Consider the following 20,337-nt stretch of genomic DNA (forward strand, 5'->3'; position numbering starts at 1 on the left):
GATTCCGACTCTCTTAGTCTTTATGTAACTTTTGTGTTGAATTGCTCAGAGAATCTGCTTACACTAATAAGCTGTGTCCAAACTGAGGCAGGTTGTTTTTACTGCTGGCCTGCTTATGAATTGGCTTTTCCCCTCCACCTCCCCACCTGTCATGTGTGGGGTAGGGGAAGGTGTGTGTCACATAAGTAACATCCTTTACTGATTTTGCAACAACATCCCTGGAAAGAAGTTTTTAAGTTTGGCACTAGTTAATGTCACTTCATTCTTACTCTTGTGTTAACTTTCTACTCACTGTTAAAGTCTTTGGCAAATCATTATTATCTCGTCATTATCTCATATTCACAGTGGTTGCCTTATTTTTGCTATTGCTCTTTTCTAATTCATAATATAACCAGAGTGATTCTTTAAAAATAGATAAATCCAGTCACACTCCCCTGCTTCAGTTGCATCCCACCACACTTGGCTTACAGACTCCTTACTGAGACCTAAAGGCCTCACCACACTGGGTGCTTGTCTCCTTCCACCTCTCTCGGTTTACTATCTCCCTTGCTGTTCTCATTCACTTCTTGTGATTTCTCTAACACAGTAACAGTCCTCCCTTCGGGCCTTTTACACGTGCTGTTGTCAGAACGCCCTCCTCACTCCCTTTACCTTCATCCCCTTTCCTTCACCTGCTTGGTTATTTCTCATCTTTTCAATCTTCAATATCGTTTACCTAAAGAGGCCATCCCTGAACAAGCTGGTTGAAAGTTAAATCCCTCTGTTGTTTTCCTTAAGAATATTTAGCATAATTTGTTAGTGTATTGACTCAGTGTTCATTTCTCCCATCAAACTGTAAGCTCCCTGAGAATATGTACCTTGTCTATTTTGTACACCACTCTCTTCTGAATTCTCATCACAGAGCCTGGCATATAACTGGCACTTAAACAGTATTTCTGAGAATCAAATGAAACTTTAAAAACAAAAAGCCATGGACTCTGAAGGTTAAAATTAGTGACTAAATGAAAATTTTTTTTTTTCAAATCAAGTTAATTTTTTTCTCTTGGAATGGTAATGGCATGGTAATCATAGAAATTGAAATAGGAAAAATAAAATAATCCTCTATAACCTTGCTGCTATTATCTTCTGGAATGTCTTCTTTTTCTTGTGTACATTTTTCAAGTATATTTGGCCTTAACTTGGGTTTGTAGTTGGAATATAGCAAAGTTTTCCAGCCTTGGCACAGTTGGCATCTTCAGCCAGATAATTCTTTGTTGTGGGAAACTTCCCATTGTAGAATATTTAGCAGTATCCCTTGCCTTTGTCCATTTGATTCCAGTAACATATCCATCTGTTCCCTTCTACCTGCAACTTGTAAAACTCAAAATTGTCTCCAAAAATAGCCAAATGTCCCACGAGTGACAAAATCACCCTGGGTGAGAACCACTGGAACGAAGTCTTGTGGGTATAGAATTAACAAAACACTAAGAAGGAGCAACCTGGAAAGGAAATTGAGAGGCATACCCATTTACAATAGCATCGCAAGGAATATATTGCTTAGGAATAAAACTAACCAATGAGAAGCAAGACTTTTATGTGGAAAACTGTAAAATGTTGCTGAAAGAAATTAAAGAGGACACAAATAGAGACATAACTGGATTCATGGATTAAAAGACTTACTATTGTTAAATGTCAGTACTACCCAAAGTGATCTACAGATTTAATGCAATCTCTAGCAAAATCTCAATGGTGTTATTTGTAGAAAAAGCCATCTTAAAATTTATATGGAATCTAATGGGCCTAAATACCCAAAAATAATCTTGGGAAAAAAGGAGATAAAGTTGGAGATGCCATACTTCTTGGTTTTAAACCTTAGTATTATACAGTGTTACAGTAGTGAAAACTGTGGTATTTGCAAACTCAGGCATGTAGACTCTAGTGGGGTAGGATGGGGAGCCCAGAGTAACGCTTGCATATATGGGCACGTGATTTTTGGTGAGGGTATCAAGATCATTCAGTGGACATTCAAAAGACAGTCTTTTCAACAAATGGTGCTGAGAAAATCTGATATCCACAAGCAAAAGAATGAAGTGGGACAGTCGCCCAACACCATATACAAAAAGTAACTCAAAATGTATCAAGGGCATAAATATAAGACAAAACCATAAACTGTTAGAAAAAAACATAGGACAAAGGCTTCGTGACATGGATTTAGCAATAATTTCTTGGATATGACACCAAAGGCAGAGGTAACAAAAGAGAAAATAGATAAATTGGACTACATAAAACTTGAAGATTTCTGTACATAAAAGGACCTGGTCAACATAGTGAAAAGGCAGCTGGCAGAATGGGAGAAAATATTTGCATATCTAGTATGTGGTTAACATCTTGAATATATAAAGAATTCTTACAACTCAATAATAACAAAAAAAAGCTATTTTTAAATGGGCAAAGGATTTGAATAAATATTTCTCCAAGGAAAATAGATACAGATGGCAGTAAAGAATCCGCCTGCCGATGCAGGAGACTCGAGTTTGTTCCCTGGGTCAAAGATCCTCTGGAGAAGAAAATGGCAACCCACTCCAGTATTCTTGCCTGGGAGATCCCATGGACAGAGGAGTCTGGTGGACTGCAGTCCGTGGGGTCACAAAAAGAGTCAGACACGACTTAGCAACTGAACAACAACTGGCATATGAGAAGATTCTCAGCATTACTAGTTGTTGAGGAAGTGCAGATCAAAATCACAGTGGGATGACCATCTCATGTCCATTAGAATGACTGCTTAAAAAACAAAATAACGAGCGTTGATGAAGATGTGGAGAAATTGGTACTCTGGTACACTGTTGGTGAGAATGCAAAATGGTTCAGCCACTGTGGAAAATGATATCCTGCTTCCTCAAAAAATTAGAAATAGGATGACCATATGACCTAGCAATTCCACCTCTGGGTTGGGAATATACCCAAAAGAATTGAAAAAGACTTGAAAGAGATATCTGTACACTTGATATCTATATCTGTACACTTAAAATATCTGTAGCAGCATTATTTATAGTAATCAAAACATAGAAGCAAACGAAGTGTTCTTCAGTGGATGAATGGACAAATAAAATGTGGTGTATGCCTACAATGAAATATTCTGACCTAAGAAGAAAGAAAATTCTGGCACATGTTACAATGTGGATAAAACTTGAGGCCATTATGCTCAGTCACAAAGAGAAAATATTAATATAATTCCACTTATATTAGGTAAAAGGTGGAAAAGCTCTATATAGTCAGCAAAAACAAGACTGGGAGCTGACTGGCTCAGATCATGAACTCCTTATTGCCAAATTCAGACTTAAATTGAAGAAAGTAGGGAAAACCACTAGACCATTCAGGTATGACCTAAATCAGATCCTTCACGATTACACAGTGGAAGTGACAAATAGATTCAAGGGACTAGATTCAAGGGACTAGATCTGATAGACAGAGTCCCTGATGAACTATGGACGGAGGTTCGTGACATTGTACAGGAGACAGGGATCAAGACCATCCCCAAGAAAAAGAAATACAAAAAAGGCAAAATGGCTGTCTGAGGAGGCCTTACACATAGCTGTGAAAAGAAGAAGTGAAAAGCAAAGGAGAAAAGGAAAGATACACCCATTTGAATGCAGAGTTCCAAAGAATACCAAAGAGAGATAAGAAGCCTTCCTCAGTGATCAGTGCAAAGAAATAGAGGAAAACAATAGAAAAGGAAAGACTAAGAGATCTCTTCAAGAAAATGAGAGCTACCAAGGGAGCATTTCATGCAAAGATGGGCTCAATAAAGGACAAAAATGGTATGGACCTAACAGAAGCAAAAGATATTAGGAAGAGGTGGCAAGAATACACAGAAGAACTATACAAAAAAGATCTTCACGACCCAGATAATCATGATGGTGTGATCATTCTCTTAGAGCCAGACATCCTGGAATACGAAGTCAAGTGGGCCTTAGGAAGCATCACTACAAACAAAGCTAGTGGAGGTGATAGAATTCAAGTTGAGCTATTTCATATCCTAAAAGATGATGCTGTGAAAGTGTTGCACTCTATATGCCAGCAAATTTGGAAAAGTCAGCACTGGCCACAGGACTGGAAAATGTCAGTTTTCATTCCAGTCCCAAAGAAAGGCAATGCCAAAGAATGTTCAAACTACCCCATAATTGCACTCATCTCACACACTAGTAAAGTAATGCTCAAAATTCTGCAAACCAGGCTTCAACAATACATGAACTATGAACTTCCACATGTTCAAGCTGCTTTTAGAAAAGGCAGAGGAACCAGAGATCAAATTGTCAGCATCCGTTGGATCATCAGAAAAGCAAGCAAGTTCCAGAAAAACATCTACTTCTGCTTTATTGACTGTGCCAAAGCCTTTGACTGTGTGGATCACCACAAACTGTGGAAAATTCTTTAAGAGATGGGAATACCAGACCACCTGACCTGCCTCTTGAGAAACCTGTATGCAGGTCAGGAAGCAACAGTTAGAACTAGACATGCAACAACAGACTGGTTCCAAATTGGGAAAGGAGTACGTCAAGGCTGTATATTGTCACCCTGCTTGTTTAACTTATATGCAGAGTACATCATGAGAAACGCTGGGCTGGAGGAAGCAGAAGCTAGGATCAAGATTGACAGGAGAAATACCAATAACCTCAGATATGCAGATGATACCACCCTTATGGCAGAAAGCAAAGAAGAACTAAAGAGCCTCTTGATGAAAGGGAAAGAGGAGAGTGAAAAAGGTGGCTTAAAACTCAGCATTCAGAAAACTGACATCATGGCATCTGGTCCCATCACTTCATTTCAAATAGATGGGGAAACATTGTAAACAGTTCCAGATTTTATTTATGGGGGCTCCAAAATCACTTCAGATGGTGACTGCAGCCATGAAATTAAAAGACACTTGATCCTTGGAAGAAAAGTCATGACAACCCAGACAGCATATGAAAAAGCGGAGACACTACTTTGCAAAAAATGGTCTGACTAGTGAAAGCTATGGTTTTTCCAGTAGTCATGTATGGATGTGAGAGTTGGAGTATAAAGATAGCTGAACACCGAAGAATTGATATTTTTGAACTGTGGTGTTGGAGGAGACTCTTGAGAGTCCCTTGGACTGCAAGGAGATCCAACCATTCCATCCTAAAGGAAATCAGTTCTGAATATTCATTGGAAGGACTGATGTTGAAGCTGAAACTCCAGTAATTTGGCCACCTGATGCAAAGAACTGACTCATTTGAAAAGATCCTGATGATGGGAAAGATTGAAGACAGAAGAGAAGGGGACGACAGAGGAGGAGATGGTTGGATGGCATCACCAACTCAATGGACATGAGTTTGGGGAAAACTCTGGGAGTTGGTGATGGACAGGGAGTCCTGGTGTGCTGTAATTCATGGGGTCGCAAAGAGTCTGACTCGGCTGAGTGACTGAAGTGAACTGAACTGAGTAATAGCAAAATTCATAGAAACAGAAAGTAACAGGGGTTGCTGGGGAAAAGAGGAAATAGGGAATTGCTGTTTAGTAGGTATGGAAAGAAGAAAATGAAAGTCGCTCAGTCATGTTTGACTCTGCGACCCCTTGGATTATATAGTTCATGGAATTCTCCCGGCCAGAATAGTGGAGTGGGTAGCCTTTCCGTTCTCCAGGGGCGCTTCCCAACCCAGATATGGAGTTTTAATTAAAAAGTGGGTGTGATAGTAAATTTTATGTCATGTATATTGTAAGTTTAAAAGAAGAAAAGAAAAAACACTTGACAACAGATGTTAGGATGTTGAGCAGGGGGAACTCTCATTTATTTCTGGTGGGAATACAAATTGGTACAGTCACATTGAAAGACAGTTTGGCAGGGTGTCTTACAAAACTGAACATAACTCTTGCCATACAATTCATTAATCACACTGGTATTTATACAAATGAAGGTGAGTAACTATGATACATCCAGACAGTGGAATATTATTCAGCATTAAGAAAAAATGTTCTACCAAGCTATGAAAAAACATGGTGGAAGCTTAAATATATACTATTAAATGAAAGATGCCAGTCTAAAAGGGTCACCTGTTGTATCATTCCAACTATGTTACATTCTGGAAAAGGCAAAACTGTAGAGACAGTAAAAGATGAGTGTTTCCAGAGATTATAGGCAGAGTAGAGGGGATTTTTAGGGCAGTGAAACTAATCTGTATGGTACTGTAATAATGATGCATGCATGCTCAGTCACCTCAGACATTTCTGACTGTGACCCTGTGTCCATGGGATTCTCCAGGTAAGAATACTGGAGTGAGCTGGCATTTTCTTCTCCAGGGGATCTTCCCGACCCAGGGATCAAACCCGGGTCTCTCTTCTCCTGCATAGGCAAGTGGGTTCTTGGCACTAGCCCCACCTGAGCGGATACATGTTATTTTACATTTGCCAAAACTTGTAGAATGTGCCCGAATGTCAACTCTGAGTTTTGGGTGGTAGTGATGTGTCTTAGAGTCATCATTTGTAACAAAGGTGCCAGCCTGGTTCAGGGTGTTAACAGTGGAAGACGGGCTCGGAATGCGTGAGAGCTCTGAACTTTCTCTTTTTCTGTGGACCTGAAACTGCTCTAATGTTTATTTTTCAAAAAAGTATATATAGGAACTTCCTGACAGTTCAGTGTTTAGGAGTTTGCCTTCCAGTGCAGGGGGTGTGGGTTTGATCCCTGGTCTGGGAGCTAAGATCCCACATGCCTGAAGGCCAAGAAACCGAAACATAAAACAGAAGCAATATTGCAACATTCAATAAAGATTTTTTAAAAGATTCACATCAAAAATATATTTTAAAAATGTATGTATGGCATGACGTTATCCATATTAAAATGTTAAGTATATAAAGCTTTAACAGATGTATTGATACACAGTCAAAACACCCATGAGAATTCAGAAAAATGGTTGTTTCTGGCAAGGCAAAAGGGAAGGTTAGGGTAGAGGGTTGAGGTTGGAGTGAGATTTTAGCAATATCTGTAACACTCTGAAATTTTTATTTCTTTAAAAAAATGAAGCAAATATAGCAAAATAGTGACATTTATTGATACATGAGTGTTTTACAATTTTCTTTTTTGTATATTTGACTTTTTAATAACTTCATTCTTATAGAAGTGACTAATTTGGGAATATATGTTAAAATGTAGTCTACTTCATTGACTGCATTGATAGAGGAGGAACCTTTATTTATACAAATTTAGTCTTTTCTTGAAATACTGTGACCTACTCAGAAATGAGAATGCCTGCAGAGTGACTTGAGAGAACAAGGACGGGCTAGAGAATGAGGTTTATTTTCATTTGAAGACATCTCTGTTTTGTAGATACCAGAGCTCACCTTTAAAAGTTCTGTAACTTACATACAGTACTATAGCACAGTAAAGGAGATGTGGATTAGAAGCTTTGATTCTTGGGTAGTGTTTTTTACCTTTTTAAGTTCCCAGAAATGGCAATAAATGGTTAACAGGAACAGACCAGAATTCATAGTAGATTTGGGGTGCAGGTATTGTTTCTATGATGTTGAGCCGTATTACAAAGTAAATATACAGTAATCTGATGGTTCTCGGTCATCATCTTACTTTCCCTAAAACCAGCATTTGACATAGTTAATTGTGTATGTGTCCTTGAAAAAATCATTTTTTTACTTGATTCCAGGTTTGCACAGATTCCTATTGCCGTCTGTCTCACTCTTAGTCTTCTATCCCTTAGAGTGCCTGCAGTTGTGTTCATTTCATAGAAAATTATCAGATCACCTAGTTTTAAATACAGTTTATACACAGCCAGCTTTTTAAGTTGATGTTTTTAGTCCTAACTTCTTCCTTGAATCCTCGGCTCAACTGACTGCTTGATGTCTCATTTTGATTCATTATTAGCATTTTCAAAAGTGATATTACCCTCTAAACCTGCTCATCATTCAGTCTGTCCCATCTAAGTAAATGGTAGTTCCATCTTTGACTTACTTGGACCAGAAACCTTCCAGCTCTTATTGCTTCCTCTGTTCCTAGTCTTATCCATCCCATTAATTAGCAAATTTTGTAGGTTCAGTCATCAGAACCCACATCTCATGATCTCCACTGCTCTGCTCCAAACTGTCATCTTTTACTGGAATTCTGTAGCTATGATGTATTCCCAACGCAGTAGCTGGAATGATTCTATTCCTGTCAGTATGTCTCCCTTTGCTCAAAATCCATCAGTGACTTTCTGCCTCACTAAGTAAATGCCAGAATCTTTACAGTGGCCACCATTTCCTGCTCCTTAATTCATTGTATTATCATCCAGCTGGACTCTTTGCTTTTCTTTCCTCTCATGTCTGGTTGGTTTTTATTTGCTAATTCCTCTGCCTTGAATACTTTCTGCCAAATTACCCACATGGCTTGCTCACTCATCTTAAGGTCTTTACTTAAAAATATCCCCCTTCTTTTTTTTTTTTTCCCCCTTCTTGACTTTATATTTTTTCTCTGTAATATTTTTCACTAGGTTCCATGAAGACGAGATTTGTGTCCTTTTGTTCCCTGCTGTGTCCTTAATGCTGAAAACAGTTTGTGGTACATAGTGATCAGTAAACATTTGTTGAGTGAATGACTGGCTTTCTGTGTAGATGTACACATCTGTTTAGTATGTGAACATAATTAGAGTTAATGTTTCTCAAATGATGTTTTAATGGAGTAATTCAGTGATTTGCCTTTCAGTGAAGTTTTTCTGTTGGCAGTGTGAAAATCTTTGAACTTCAGTTCACAAAGAAAAATTACTATTTTGAAAATACTGAGGAAAAAGAAGGAAAAGTAGCTTATTTGAAGAGAGATGCCACAGAAGCAGACCTAGAATGAAAAAGTAGTATGATCTAGTATAAAGAACGTTGGTCTGAGACCAGGATTATCTGAGCCTTGCTGTTCTTGGACAAGTCGTTGTATAAAATGAGACAGTTAGTTGATTTCTATTTTTTCCAGTTGCAAAATCCTGTAATGCTTTTGTGTAGATTTTTCTGTAACAAAACCTTGACTTTGATTATGTTCATATGCTATACATACAAGGAAAATATTCCTTAATCTCTTATATCTCATATTTTATTTTAATCAGATGCTGTTTTGTAAGTGGAAAAAACTAATTGGTTTTCTCATCTGAGAATGCAACAAATAAGCAGAGAGAGCAGATTTAACTCAGCAGTGTGTTAAGCTTGGGCTCTGTTGACTTCCTTAACTTGGTTGAATCTTGTTTAGATTCCTGTTCATCATAATTTTTTCCAATGTCTTTGCCATATGTTAAGTTTTCTTCAGCCTGTCAGTCACTTCCTCAAATTGTATTTCTTCTATAAAGTACTCAAAACCTTTGAAGAGAAATGATCGTTCTTGCCAGGATTTGATCAGTCTCATTATAAAAGAGAAGGGAGTACGTTCCCTTTTGCTCGTGTAAAATTTGAATATGTATTTGTTTGGTATAATAACAGGTTTCTCTCTGCATTGTCCTTCATCACTTTCTGTGTGATTCCGAAAGTTTACCTTGCAGTATTTCCCATCTTTTGAGAGGGTTCTTTTTGTGTGTCTCACCAAACTTGTCATTTCTTAACCTTTTTTCTTTCCCTACCAACCATGGGACTAGCAGCCATATACTAATAAAGTAGTTTAGTCATATTACAGTAACCCATCTTGGGAGAAGACATGTATGTGTTCGTATGTTTTCTCCTCTGCTGTGTGTGTGCATACAGCTCTTGTACAAGATGTTGTGCTTAGTTGCTCAGTTGTGTCCAACTCTTTGTGACCCCGTGGACTGTAACCCACCAGGCTCCTCTGTCCATGGGATTCTCCAGGCAGGAATATTGGAGGGAGTTGCCATACCATCCTCCAGGGAATCTTCCCAACCCATGGATTGAACCCAGGTCTCCTTCATTGCAGTCGGATTCTTTACCATCTGAGTCACCAGGGAAGCCCCTTGTACAAGATCGGTTCAGTTCAGTTACTCATTCATGTCTGACTCTTTTGCGACCCCATGGACTGCAGCATGCTAGGCTTCCCTGTCCATCACCAACTCCTTGAACTCACTCAAACTCATGTCCATTGAGTCAGTGATGCCATTCAACCATCTCATCCTCTGTTGTCCCCTTCTCCTCCCACCTTCAATCTTCCCAGCATCAGGGTCTTTTCCAGTGAGTCAGTTCTTCACATCAGGTGGCCAAAGTATTGGAGTTTCAGCTTCTATATCAGTCCTTCCAATGAATATTCAGAACTGATTTCCATTAGGAGGGACTGGATCAAGAGTCTTCTCCAACACCACAGTTCAAAAGCATCAATTTTTTGGTGTCAGCTTTCTTTGTAGTCCAACTCTCACATCCATACATGACCACTGGAAGAACCATAGCCTTGACTAAACGGACCTTTGTTGGCAAAGTAATGTCTTTGTTTTTTATTTTTTTATTTTTTCATTTATTCCTATTAGTTGGAGGCTAATTACTTTATAATACTGTAGTGGTTTTTGTCATACATTGACATGAATCAGCCATGAATTTACATGTATTCCCCATCCCGATCCCCCTCCCACCTCCCTCTCTATTCGATCCCTCTGGGTCTTCCCAGTGCACCAGGCCCGAGCACTTGTCTCATGCACCCAACCTGGGCTGGTGATCTGTTTCACCACAGATAATATACATGTTTCAGTGCTGTTCTCTTGAAACATCCCACCCTCGCCTTCTCCCACAGAGTCCAAAAGTCTGTTCTTTACATCTGTTTTGCATATAGGGTTATCATTACCATCTTTCTAAATTCCATATATATGTGTTAGTATACTGTATTGGTCTTTATCTCTCTGGCTTACTTCACTGTATAATGGGCTCCAGTTTCATCCATCTCATTAGAACTGATTCAAATGAATTCTTTTTAATGGCTGAGTAATATTCCATGGTGTATATGTACCACAGCTTCCTTATCCATTCGTCTGCTGGTGGGCATCTAGGTTGCTTCCATGTCCTGGCTATTATAAACAGTGTTGAGATGAACATTGGGGTGCACGTGTCTCTTTCAGATCTGGTTTCCTCAGTGTGTATGCCCAGGAGTGGTATTGCTGGGTCAAATGGCAGTTCTATTTCCAGTTTTTTAAGGAATCTCCACACTGTTATCCATAGCGGCTGTGCTAGTTTGCATTTCCACGAGCAGTGTAAGAGGGTTCCCTTTTCTCCACACCCTTTCCAGCATTTATTGCTTGTATGTCTTTGTTTTATGATATGCTGTCTAGGTTGGTCATAGCTTTCTTCCAAGGAGCAAGCGTCTTTTAATTTCATGGCTGCAGTCACCACTTGCAGTGAATTTGGAGCCCCCCAAAATGAAGTCTGTCACTGTTTCCATTGTTTCCCCATCTATTTGTCATGAAGTGATGGGACCAGATGCCATGATCTTAGTTTTCTGAATGTTGAGTTTTAAGCCAACTTTTTTACTCTCTTCTTTCACTTTCATCAAGAGGCTCTTTAGTTCTTCTTTGCTTTCTGCCATAAGGGTGGTGTTATCTGTGTATCTGAGGTTATTGATATTTCTCCCAGCAATCTTGATTCCAGCTTGTGCTTCATCCAATCCAGCATTTCTCATGATGTACTCTGCATGTTAAATAAGCACGATGACAGTATACTCCTTTCCCGATTTGGAACCAGTCTGTTGTTCCATGTCCAGTTCTAACTGTTGCTTCCTGACCTGCATATAGATTTCTCAGGAGGCAGGTTAGGTGGTCTGCTATTCCCATCTCTTGAAGAATTTTCCACAGTTTGTTGTGATCCACACAGTCAAAGGCTTTGGCGTAGTCAATAAAGCAGAAGTAGATGTTTTTCTGGAACTCTCTTGCTTTTTCAATGATCCAACAGACTTTGGCAATTTGATCAAGTGAATTTGATTCACTTGTACAAGATAGGTGAATATAGAAATTCAATTTTTTTGTATTCTTCTTACCTTGATTTTCTAACTTTTCTAAATATAACTTTTAAATTTAATCTATTTCCTTATTTGAATATTGAGTAAATAATGAAACTCTAATGTCTTAGAGTTAACAACTGTTAATGGTTTCTTAAATTTTTGTGAATTTTTAAAAAAATTTACATTGATGTACTAATAAATTTCAATGCTTAGAATTTAGATGTGAATCATTTTAAAGCATAGTATCTGTAGGTTAGAATTGTTTCTTAAAACTGCTCCTAAAGCTTGCCAAGGTTTCATCTGGCCTCCTACTGTGAATTTACTTACAAACTTCTCTTGTACTGAATCTGCATTCATCTTTATACTTGGCAGAGATAAGAACTTGATTCTGCTTGTGAAGACTTTTGCCTATCACTAGTAGTGCTAATTAGAACTTTTCTCTCATACTGCTGCTATTATTTATCACTGAGAAGTAAGTCCACAGTTAGAGCAAGCATTTAGTGTTAAGCATTTAACTTTTTATTGTGAAGTTGAAATTTATTTGCTGGCAAATAAATAAGCACCATAATGATTGCTGCTGCAGAGATCAACAGGTGGAGGTGAGAGGAGGAGAAATAGGTAAAGAATGGAAGACAGATTTTTTTATAGTTATTTTTATCTTTCACATTCAATTTACTGCACTTATTGGGTTAAAGAGCTGTTGTCCTTACTGAGTATGTTTAGGATATGGTGGTTATTGAGGTTGAAAACCCCAGTAACTCACTTTTCCTTGAAATGTTTTGTAGGTCAGCTTTTCATGTCATGACTGATTTGATTTCTTGCCTACCTTTCTGTTCCTGGCTTCTCATGTTCTTCAACAGATCCTGCACATGACATTTTTATGCATCTCTGTTTTTGTATATGCTGTATTTTCTACCTGGGATGCTTGTCTCTAGTCAAATTTCCATTCAATCTTAAAGATTCAGCTTATATTTCATCGTTATTACATAGTCTCCCTGCTGCTAAGATCAGTTTGCATGTTATAACACATTGCATATATTTAAATGAATAAAGTCAAGTAACCTGTTTGGAATGGTGTTTGGCACCCAGTGTTTGCTAAATGTTAGGCCTTATTACTATTAAATTATATTTCTCTGTCATAAGAGTACTAGCTACATAAGGCCATGGATATTCTTTGTCCAGTCCATCTAGTGCTTGGCATATAGGTGATTAATAAATATTTGGATGGTTGAGTGTATGCTTTTTGGCAGGCTTAAAGTGGTAAAACAGTAGAATCCATGTTGGAGGGATGTGTATGTGTTTAACTTTTTTTTAAAAACTACTGCAATATAGCTTTTTTAGGTGTACAATTTAATTATTTTTAGCAAATTTTCAGAGTTGTGCTGACTACCACAATCCCATTTTAAAATATATTTCATCTCTTCACAAAATATCTTATGCTGATAAGTTTTTTTATTCTTTTTCTTTTTTGTGCTATTACCTAACTGTCAATATTCCTAGGGTAAAAATGACAGGCTAGATGACATAAAGTCAAAGTATTATATTCCTTATCTCTTGAGTGACTAACTTTAGAATTTTCTTTAAACATTTAAGTTTCATACAGTATGTTGTTATATTACCGTTATCTTATGTTACTAGTTTTTAAAGAAAACTGTACGTTGATAAAGGTGACTTAGAAATTAAATAGCCATAAACTAGAAAGAAAGTACTATACCCTACACCCCATTAGAGCAGAGAAAGTATTTAATCCCTAGAGCCTAGCTCAGTGATGGACATACAGTAATTATTTGTTAATTTTAATAACCACATTCCTTCTAAATGGAAGTTCTGTGTTCTGTAAGATTCACTTGTTTGAATTTTTGGCAATTTCTTGTCCTCTTTTGCCTGAATTTAGAACTTTGAAGCTGTATTACAAGCAAAGAAATACAGAAATTCTGGGTGATCAGACCAGCCTGAACCCTACTCTTTGTTGGGGGAGGAGGGGTGGAGGCAGGCGCCCTCTACAGCCTTTGTCCTTTAGATAGTCTTTGGCCTATAAATAAGCCTTTGGCCAGTTTGGCAGCCTTTTGGAATTCTGATTGACAGCTTACTGCATCAGTGTAAATCATGTGACTCCATAACAATTATGTTTGTGTGTAGTGTGTAAAAAACTGCTCTTTAAAATAAGTTAAAATTTAGAAAAGGAAACCTTATGTATCCCTTTCATGAGACCTCAGGGGAAAAAATCCTTGATTTGAGATGGGGTTATGATTTGAAAATGTCTAAATATCTAATACTACTTTTAAGACATTTGTTTTTTGCAGTAAAAAAAAAACAAAACAGTAAATGCTACCAGGCTGGCACATAGGATGTCTTTCTACTATTTCATTCAGTCATCTCTTTACCTCAATCTTTCTCTTAAATAAAAACATCTTTTTTGCTTTATTATAAAAAAGATGGTGACTTCTCTTATTTTGTATGTTTCTATGGCTAGTAATAATCCAAAGCTTATGTCATAACTGTAGTACTAAATTAGTTTGATAAATCCTTTAGTAGTGGTTCAAATTATCAGAAACTCTAAATTTAATAAATAAGATAGATTAAAATGAGGGGAAATTTTGTGTATATATAGCAGTTGTTTAGGATTTATTAGTAGTTGCTTTATTAAAAAGAAGTTACAGCCCATTGATTATACCTTAATCCCACTTCTTTAAATGAGATGAGAAACCAGACTAGAAATAATCTCTGTCCCTCAGAAGTCTGCCTTTTACTGGACAAACCTTAGTACATTATGTAGGTTTTATTTTCTGTGTGAGACATAGGACATTGTTTTTTGTTACTGTTTACTTGAGTTGTTTATTGTTTTAGTATTGTGATACAGTGAAAAGCCCGCTGTCTTGATAGTGGTGCTTCTGCTTTAGAATGAACCATTGGCTCTAAAAACTGGCTTGAACTCCATTTGACTTGTGGGAGACAGTATCGCTTAGTGGTTAATTGACTATGTATGAAACTCTGAATTCTGCGTCTCCCTGGTTGCTCAGACAGTAAAGGATCCTTTACTGCCTGCAGCGCAGGAAACATGGGTTCTATCCTGAGTCAGGAAGATCCCCTGGAGAAGGAAATGACTGCCCACTCCACTATTTTTGCCTGGAGAATCACATAGACAGAGGAGCCTGGCAAGCTAAAGCCCATGGGTCAAAAAGAGTCAGACACAATTGAGTGACTAAGCATGCACACACGCTCTAAATTGTAATACTGGGTGTCACACTTCTAGCCATGGAGCCTTGGCCAAGTAATTTAACTTTTCTAAGCCTCAGTTTCCTTATTTGCAAAAAGAAAGAAAGATTTCTTCTTCTAACCTCTGAAGGCTCTAATGATTGAACTATGGTGAATATTGAAACTCTTATTATAATATTTGGCTAATTGTTTTTACTTATTTGCAGCATACTATACAATACTAATACTTATTAGTATTTTCAGTTGTCATATTTTTAAATTTCATAGCTTTACCAAAGCTCAAATGATCACTTAAACAAAGATGGGATAAATTGATTTGGTCAAAAATTGAGGTAAAGATCTCCACACATTTAAGATCAGTACATTTTGAGAAGGAATAATATTTATTTCTCATGTTATTCCTTATATATAGAACTTATATTCTAGTGGAGGAAGGGGACAATAAGCAAATAAAGTTTTACATAGTATATTAAAATGTTGTAAGTGCTGTGGAGAAAAATAAGACAGAGAAGCCCAGTACCCAGATATATCGATGTATGGCTGCTGGATAGTTAGGAGATGGTAACCAGGGAGGGGATGAGGTGGGAAGACTGAAGCCATTTTACTCCAAAGTGGAAAACCATTGGGTAGTTTTGAAGAGGGGAGTAAAATGATCCGATTTACTTTTTAGAAAGGGTATCTTTACTGAAAGGGTTTTAAAAAGGGTTTCTTCCCATGAAGTCTATGGGTAGAATTCAAGAGAACCTGGAAACTTAGAAAAAAATTAATTGCATCCTTGTTTTCACTAACTTTAAGAATGTAGCCAATAAACCTCCATATTTATTAAAGTTACCTGTGATTTTTGTTCCCACCTATAAAAATCAGAGTTTTGTTGCACAATATCCTGAAATACCATTCATGGTCAGCATTACTTTGAAAGTATAGTAATTGTTATGGAACTGCTAGGTTCCATTTAATATGATAATGAAGCATATATATCACAGTTTGTTGTTTCATGTTTTCTATATTTTGGGAACAAATAGTTTAATTGGCTTTTTTGTAATAGTCATATTTCATTTCTATATTTAAAACCACTATCTGAGTTCCAGAGAATAGCAGGGAGGGATAAGAAAGCCTTAAGTGAACAATGCAAAGAAATAGAGGAAAACAATAGAAAAGGAAAGACTAGAGATCTCTTCAAGAAAATTGGAGTTACCAAGGGAACATTTTCATGGAAAGATGAGCACAATAAAGGACAGAAATGGCAAGGACCTAACAGAAGAAGAGATTAAGAAGAGGTGGCAAGAATACACAGAAGAACTACCCAAAAAAAGGTCTTAGTGACCCAGATAACCACAATGGTGTGGTCACTCATCTGGAGCCAGGCATCCTGGAGTGTGAGGTCAAGTGAGCCTTGGGAAGCATCACTACAAACACAGCTAGTGGAGGTGATGGAGTTCCAGCTGAGCTACTTTAACATCCTAAAGAATGATTTGATGACATAATGCGCTCAGTATGGCATCCAGTTCTCATTCCAGTCCCGAAGAAGGGCAACACTGTATGATTGCACTCAGTTTACTTGTTAGCAAGATAATGCTCAAAATCCTTCAAGCTAGGCTTCAGCAGTACATGAATCAAGAACTTCCAGATGAACAAGCTGGGTTTAGAAAAGGCAGAGGAACTAGAGATCAAATTGCCAACATCTGTGGGTCATGGAAAAAGCAAGAGAATTTCAGAAAGACATCCACTTCTGTTTCATTGACTCCACAAAAGCCTTTGACTGTGTGGATCACAACAAACTGTGAGATGGGAATACCATACCACCTGACCTGCCTCCTGCGAAACCTGTATGCAGGTCAGGAAGCAACAGTTAGAACCGGACATGGAACAATAGACTGGTTCATAATTGGAGAAGGAGTACGTCAAGGCGGTATATTGTCACCCTGCTTATTTAACTTCTATGCAGAGTGCATCATGTGAAATGCTGGGCTGGATGAAGCACAAGTTGGAATCAAGATTGCATCAACAACCTCAGATATGCAGGTGTCACCACCCTTATGGCAGGAAGCAAAGAGGAACTAAAGAGCCTCTTGATAAGGGTGAAAGGAGAGTGAAATAACTGGCTTAAAACTCAACATTTCAAAAAGCTAAGATCATGGCATCTGGTCCCATCATTTCGTGGCAAATAGATGAAGAAGTGATGAAAATAGTGACTGATTTTATTTTCTTGGGCTCCAAAATTACTGGTGACTACAGCCATGAAATTAAAAGACACATGCTTCTTGGAAGAAAAGCTATGATAAACCTAGACAGTGTGTTAAAAACCAAAGACATCACTTTGCCAGCAAAGGTCTGTATAGTCAAAGCTGTGGTTTTTCCAGTAGTCATGTACGGATGTGAGAGTTAGACCATAAAGAAGGCTAAGCACTGAAGAATTGATGCTTTTTAATTGTGGTGCTGAAGAAGACTCTTGAAAGTCTCTTGGGCTGCCAAGGAGATCAGACTAGTCAATCCTAAAAGAAATCGGTCCTGAATATCCATTGGAAGTACTGATGCTGAAACTCTTGTACTTTGGCCACCTGATGCCAAGATCCAACTCAGAAGAAAAGCCCCTGATGCTGGGAAATATTGAGGGCAGGAGGAGAAGGGGGCAACAGAGAATGAGTTTGTTGGATTGCATCACCAACTCAGTGGCTGTGAATCTGAGCAAACTCCAGGAGACAGTGAAGGACAAGAAAGCCTGGTGCAGTTCATGGGGTCGTAGAGAGTCAGACATGACTTAGCAACTGAGTAACAGCAACAGTTTGAAAAGGTGGTCGTTGATTGCACCAGGCTGCCGAAGAAGTCTGTGGCACATAAAAAGTAAGACTCCCTGTGAGGATTACTCTGGTTGCTGTGATAATAATGGACTGGAAGAAAGAGAGCAAGAACAGAAAGAGGGATGCAAATTAGGAGGCTTTTGCAGTTATCTAGAGGAGAGATAATGGTGAGTTGGATCAGAGAGTGGCAGAGGAAATCCATCATATGTAGTTGTATTTCAGATAAGTTTTGATGATTGAACCAATATGATTTCCTAACAAATTGAGTACATAATATGAGAGAAAAGGAAGAATTAGGGATGGCTTTAAGATATAATTTGATCTGTGCAACTAGAAGGATGGAGTTGCCATTTGCTGAAAATCTCTTTGAAATTATTAATAGACCTGGGATATTGGATATATTGCAAATTTTTAAAACTAACGTAAGGCTTATAAAAATAGAAAAATACTAAGGGTAAAAGAACTCATAATCTCACCCTCATATGAACCATGTGAGATGGGGTAGAACATATGTTTGTTAAAGATCAAAAGTTTCAGTTTCAGATATGTTTGATGTATTTATTAGACATTCTAAGTATTACTTCATGAATTGTTCTCTCCACTTAATATGTCTTGGCATGTTCAGTTATTAGAAATAATGAGGTGGTCCTATACATAATGTGAACTGGTATCGTTTCTGAATGTCTGAATGTTTTACAGTGAACATGAATCCATGTATTAGGTAACTTTAAAGTGAGAAAAACAGGTTAAAAAACAGAATGGTTATAGTATGTGATAGAATAATTACATGCTCCTTAGGAAGAATAAGGTAGATTTGCATATACCATCATGAAAGATCTTCCAGATCTTTAAATAAAATAAATAAAAATAAGGTAAAGAACAGAATAAGTGTATCAGAATCATAGTAAACCTAGCTATATTTATCTTTAAAGAAAGAGGCTGTGAATCGTCAGGAAGGTTTTCTCCCCCTCTCGCACCCCCCTTTTTTAATGGCAGTTCAGTTTACTAACCTTGTACATATATTCCTTTTTAAATAGGGGGTTCATATGGGAGTGAGATTACCTTGTACATATATTACTTTTTAAATAGGGAATTCTTAAAGGGGGTGACATTATGGATTATTCTTCATACCTTTGTGTTTTTAATAATTCCTGTGTTACAGTTTTAAATTTTTATGATATATCCAATATTATAGTTCCAGTAATAATTTCAAAGAGATTTTCAGTATTTAAGAATGTGAATATGAAATGAAGATAGGAAATCATCATATTATCTTTATTAGGAGTAAAATATGACTTTATGTATATATATGACTAGAAGAAAAGATTAGGGGGTGTACATCGAAATGTTAATAGCAGTTTTCTCTGGGTGATGGAATTTGAGGTGATTTTTTTTAAACAATTCTGTTTGATTTCTTGTAGACTATGAGAAGACAACGAAATGAAGTTGTAGTTGAATTAAGAAAGGTGAGTCTGATTAGCTTCGTGTACTTTCAGGTGTAATCACAGCAGCCACATAGAGAGAAGGTAGCACATGCACATGAGTGTCAAGTGCTTAAATGAGCGTTTCTTTTTTCCTTGAAAATGGAGGTATTGACTAAATTTGACAACTGTTGAAATTGACAAGGTGCATCTTGTCGACTATCTAAAATAGAGGTAAACACAGTATCTGATGGTTTTTTCTTCTGTAATTTTAAATGGTTTATAAAAAGTGTATGTCATAGTTATACTTAATAGTTCTGCTATTTACAATAATTACTCCATAAAAGGAACTTGGCATTTAAAAATTTTATCAACTTCTCAAGCATTAAAGTAGGTTAGTTGAAAATGTATTTGAAAATTTGTCCTGAACATTTTGGTGAAATTCAAGTGGCCCTTAATTTTTGTAAGACATTGTTAATTTTCGTCTGATTTTTGAACTGCCCAACTTTTGCTTTGACTTTGCTTTTAGGTAAAGAGAAGCTCCCAGATGATGTATAAAATGGTTCAGTACTTTTAAATAAATATGTATGTTTGGTTCTGGCTTAAACTATACTCTTATCTTTTTTAATCAGTTTTTTTTTTTTAGTTTGTTTTTACATTGTTCACAGTTCATTAAAAATGTAGTGTTTGGATGGGGCTCAAATAGGTGTTGCTTATGTGTTTAATTCACAATTTGGTTTAATTGTCTGCATTTGCATTTTACTTTTAAAAGTCACTTTGTATTTTTTTGTAGGCACAGGATTGTCTAATTTTTATGTGAAACTACTTAGCTTTTTAAAATTTAACTGAAGTTCTGTTTTTTTAAGAATAAAAGAGATGAACATCTCTTAAAGAGGAGGAATGTACCACATGAAGATATCTGTGAAGACTCTGACATAGATGGCGATTATAGAGTGGTAAGTTATTGTTATTTTGGTAATTTAAAAATTCTGTGAAAGATTTTTACATGAATACAGAA

The 20,337-nt window shown here is 37.2% G+C and overlaps 1 protein-coding gene across 1 annotated transcript in view; it reads left to right on the plus strand.

Annotated features, from left to right (window-relative positions):
* The window catches only part of KPNA4 (karyopherin subunit alpha 4), a 58,580-nt gene that overhangs the window by 11,484 nt on the left and 26,759 nt on the right, over window positions 1-20,337 (plus strand). Inside the window, exons 2-3 of the mRNA XM_043473874.1 lie at window positions 19,320-19,364; window positions 20,186-20,275. Of these exons, the coding sequence (XP_043329809.1) occupies window positions 19,320-19,364; window positions 20,186-20,275 (135 nt within the window). The remainder of the gene's footprint in view (window positions 1-19,319; window positions 19,365-20,185; window positions 20,276-20,337) is intronic.

This window comes from Cervus canadensis, chromosome 7 (genome assembly GCF_019320065.1).
Source record: "Cervus canadensis isolate Bull #8, Minnesota chromosome 7, ASM1932006v1, whole genome shotgun sequence".
Classification (NCBI taxonomy): domain Eukaryota; kingdom Metazoa; phylum Chordata; class Mammalia; order Artiodactyla; family Cervidae; genus Cervus; species Cervus canadensis.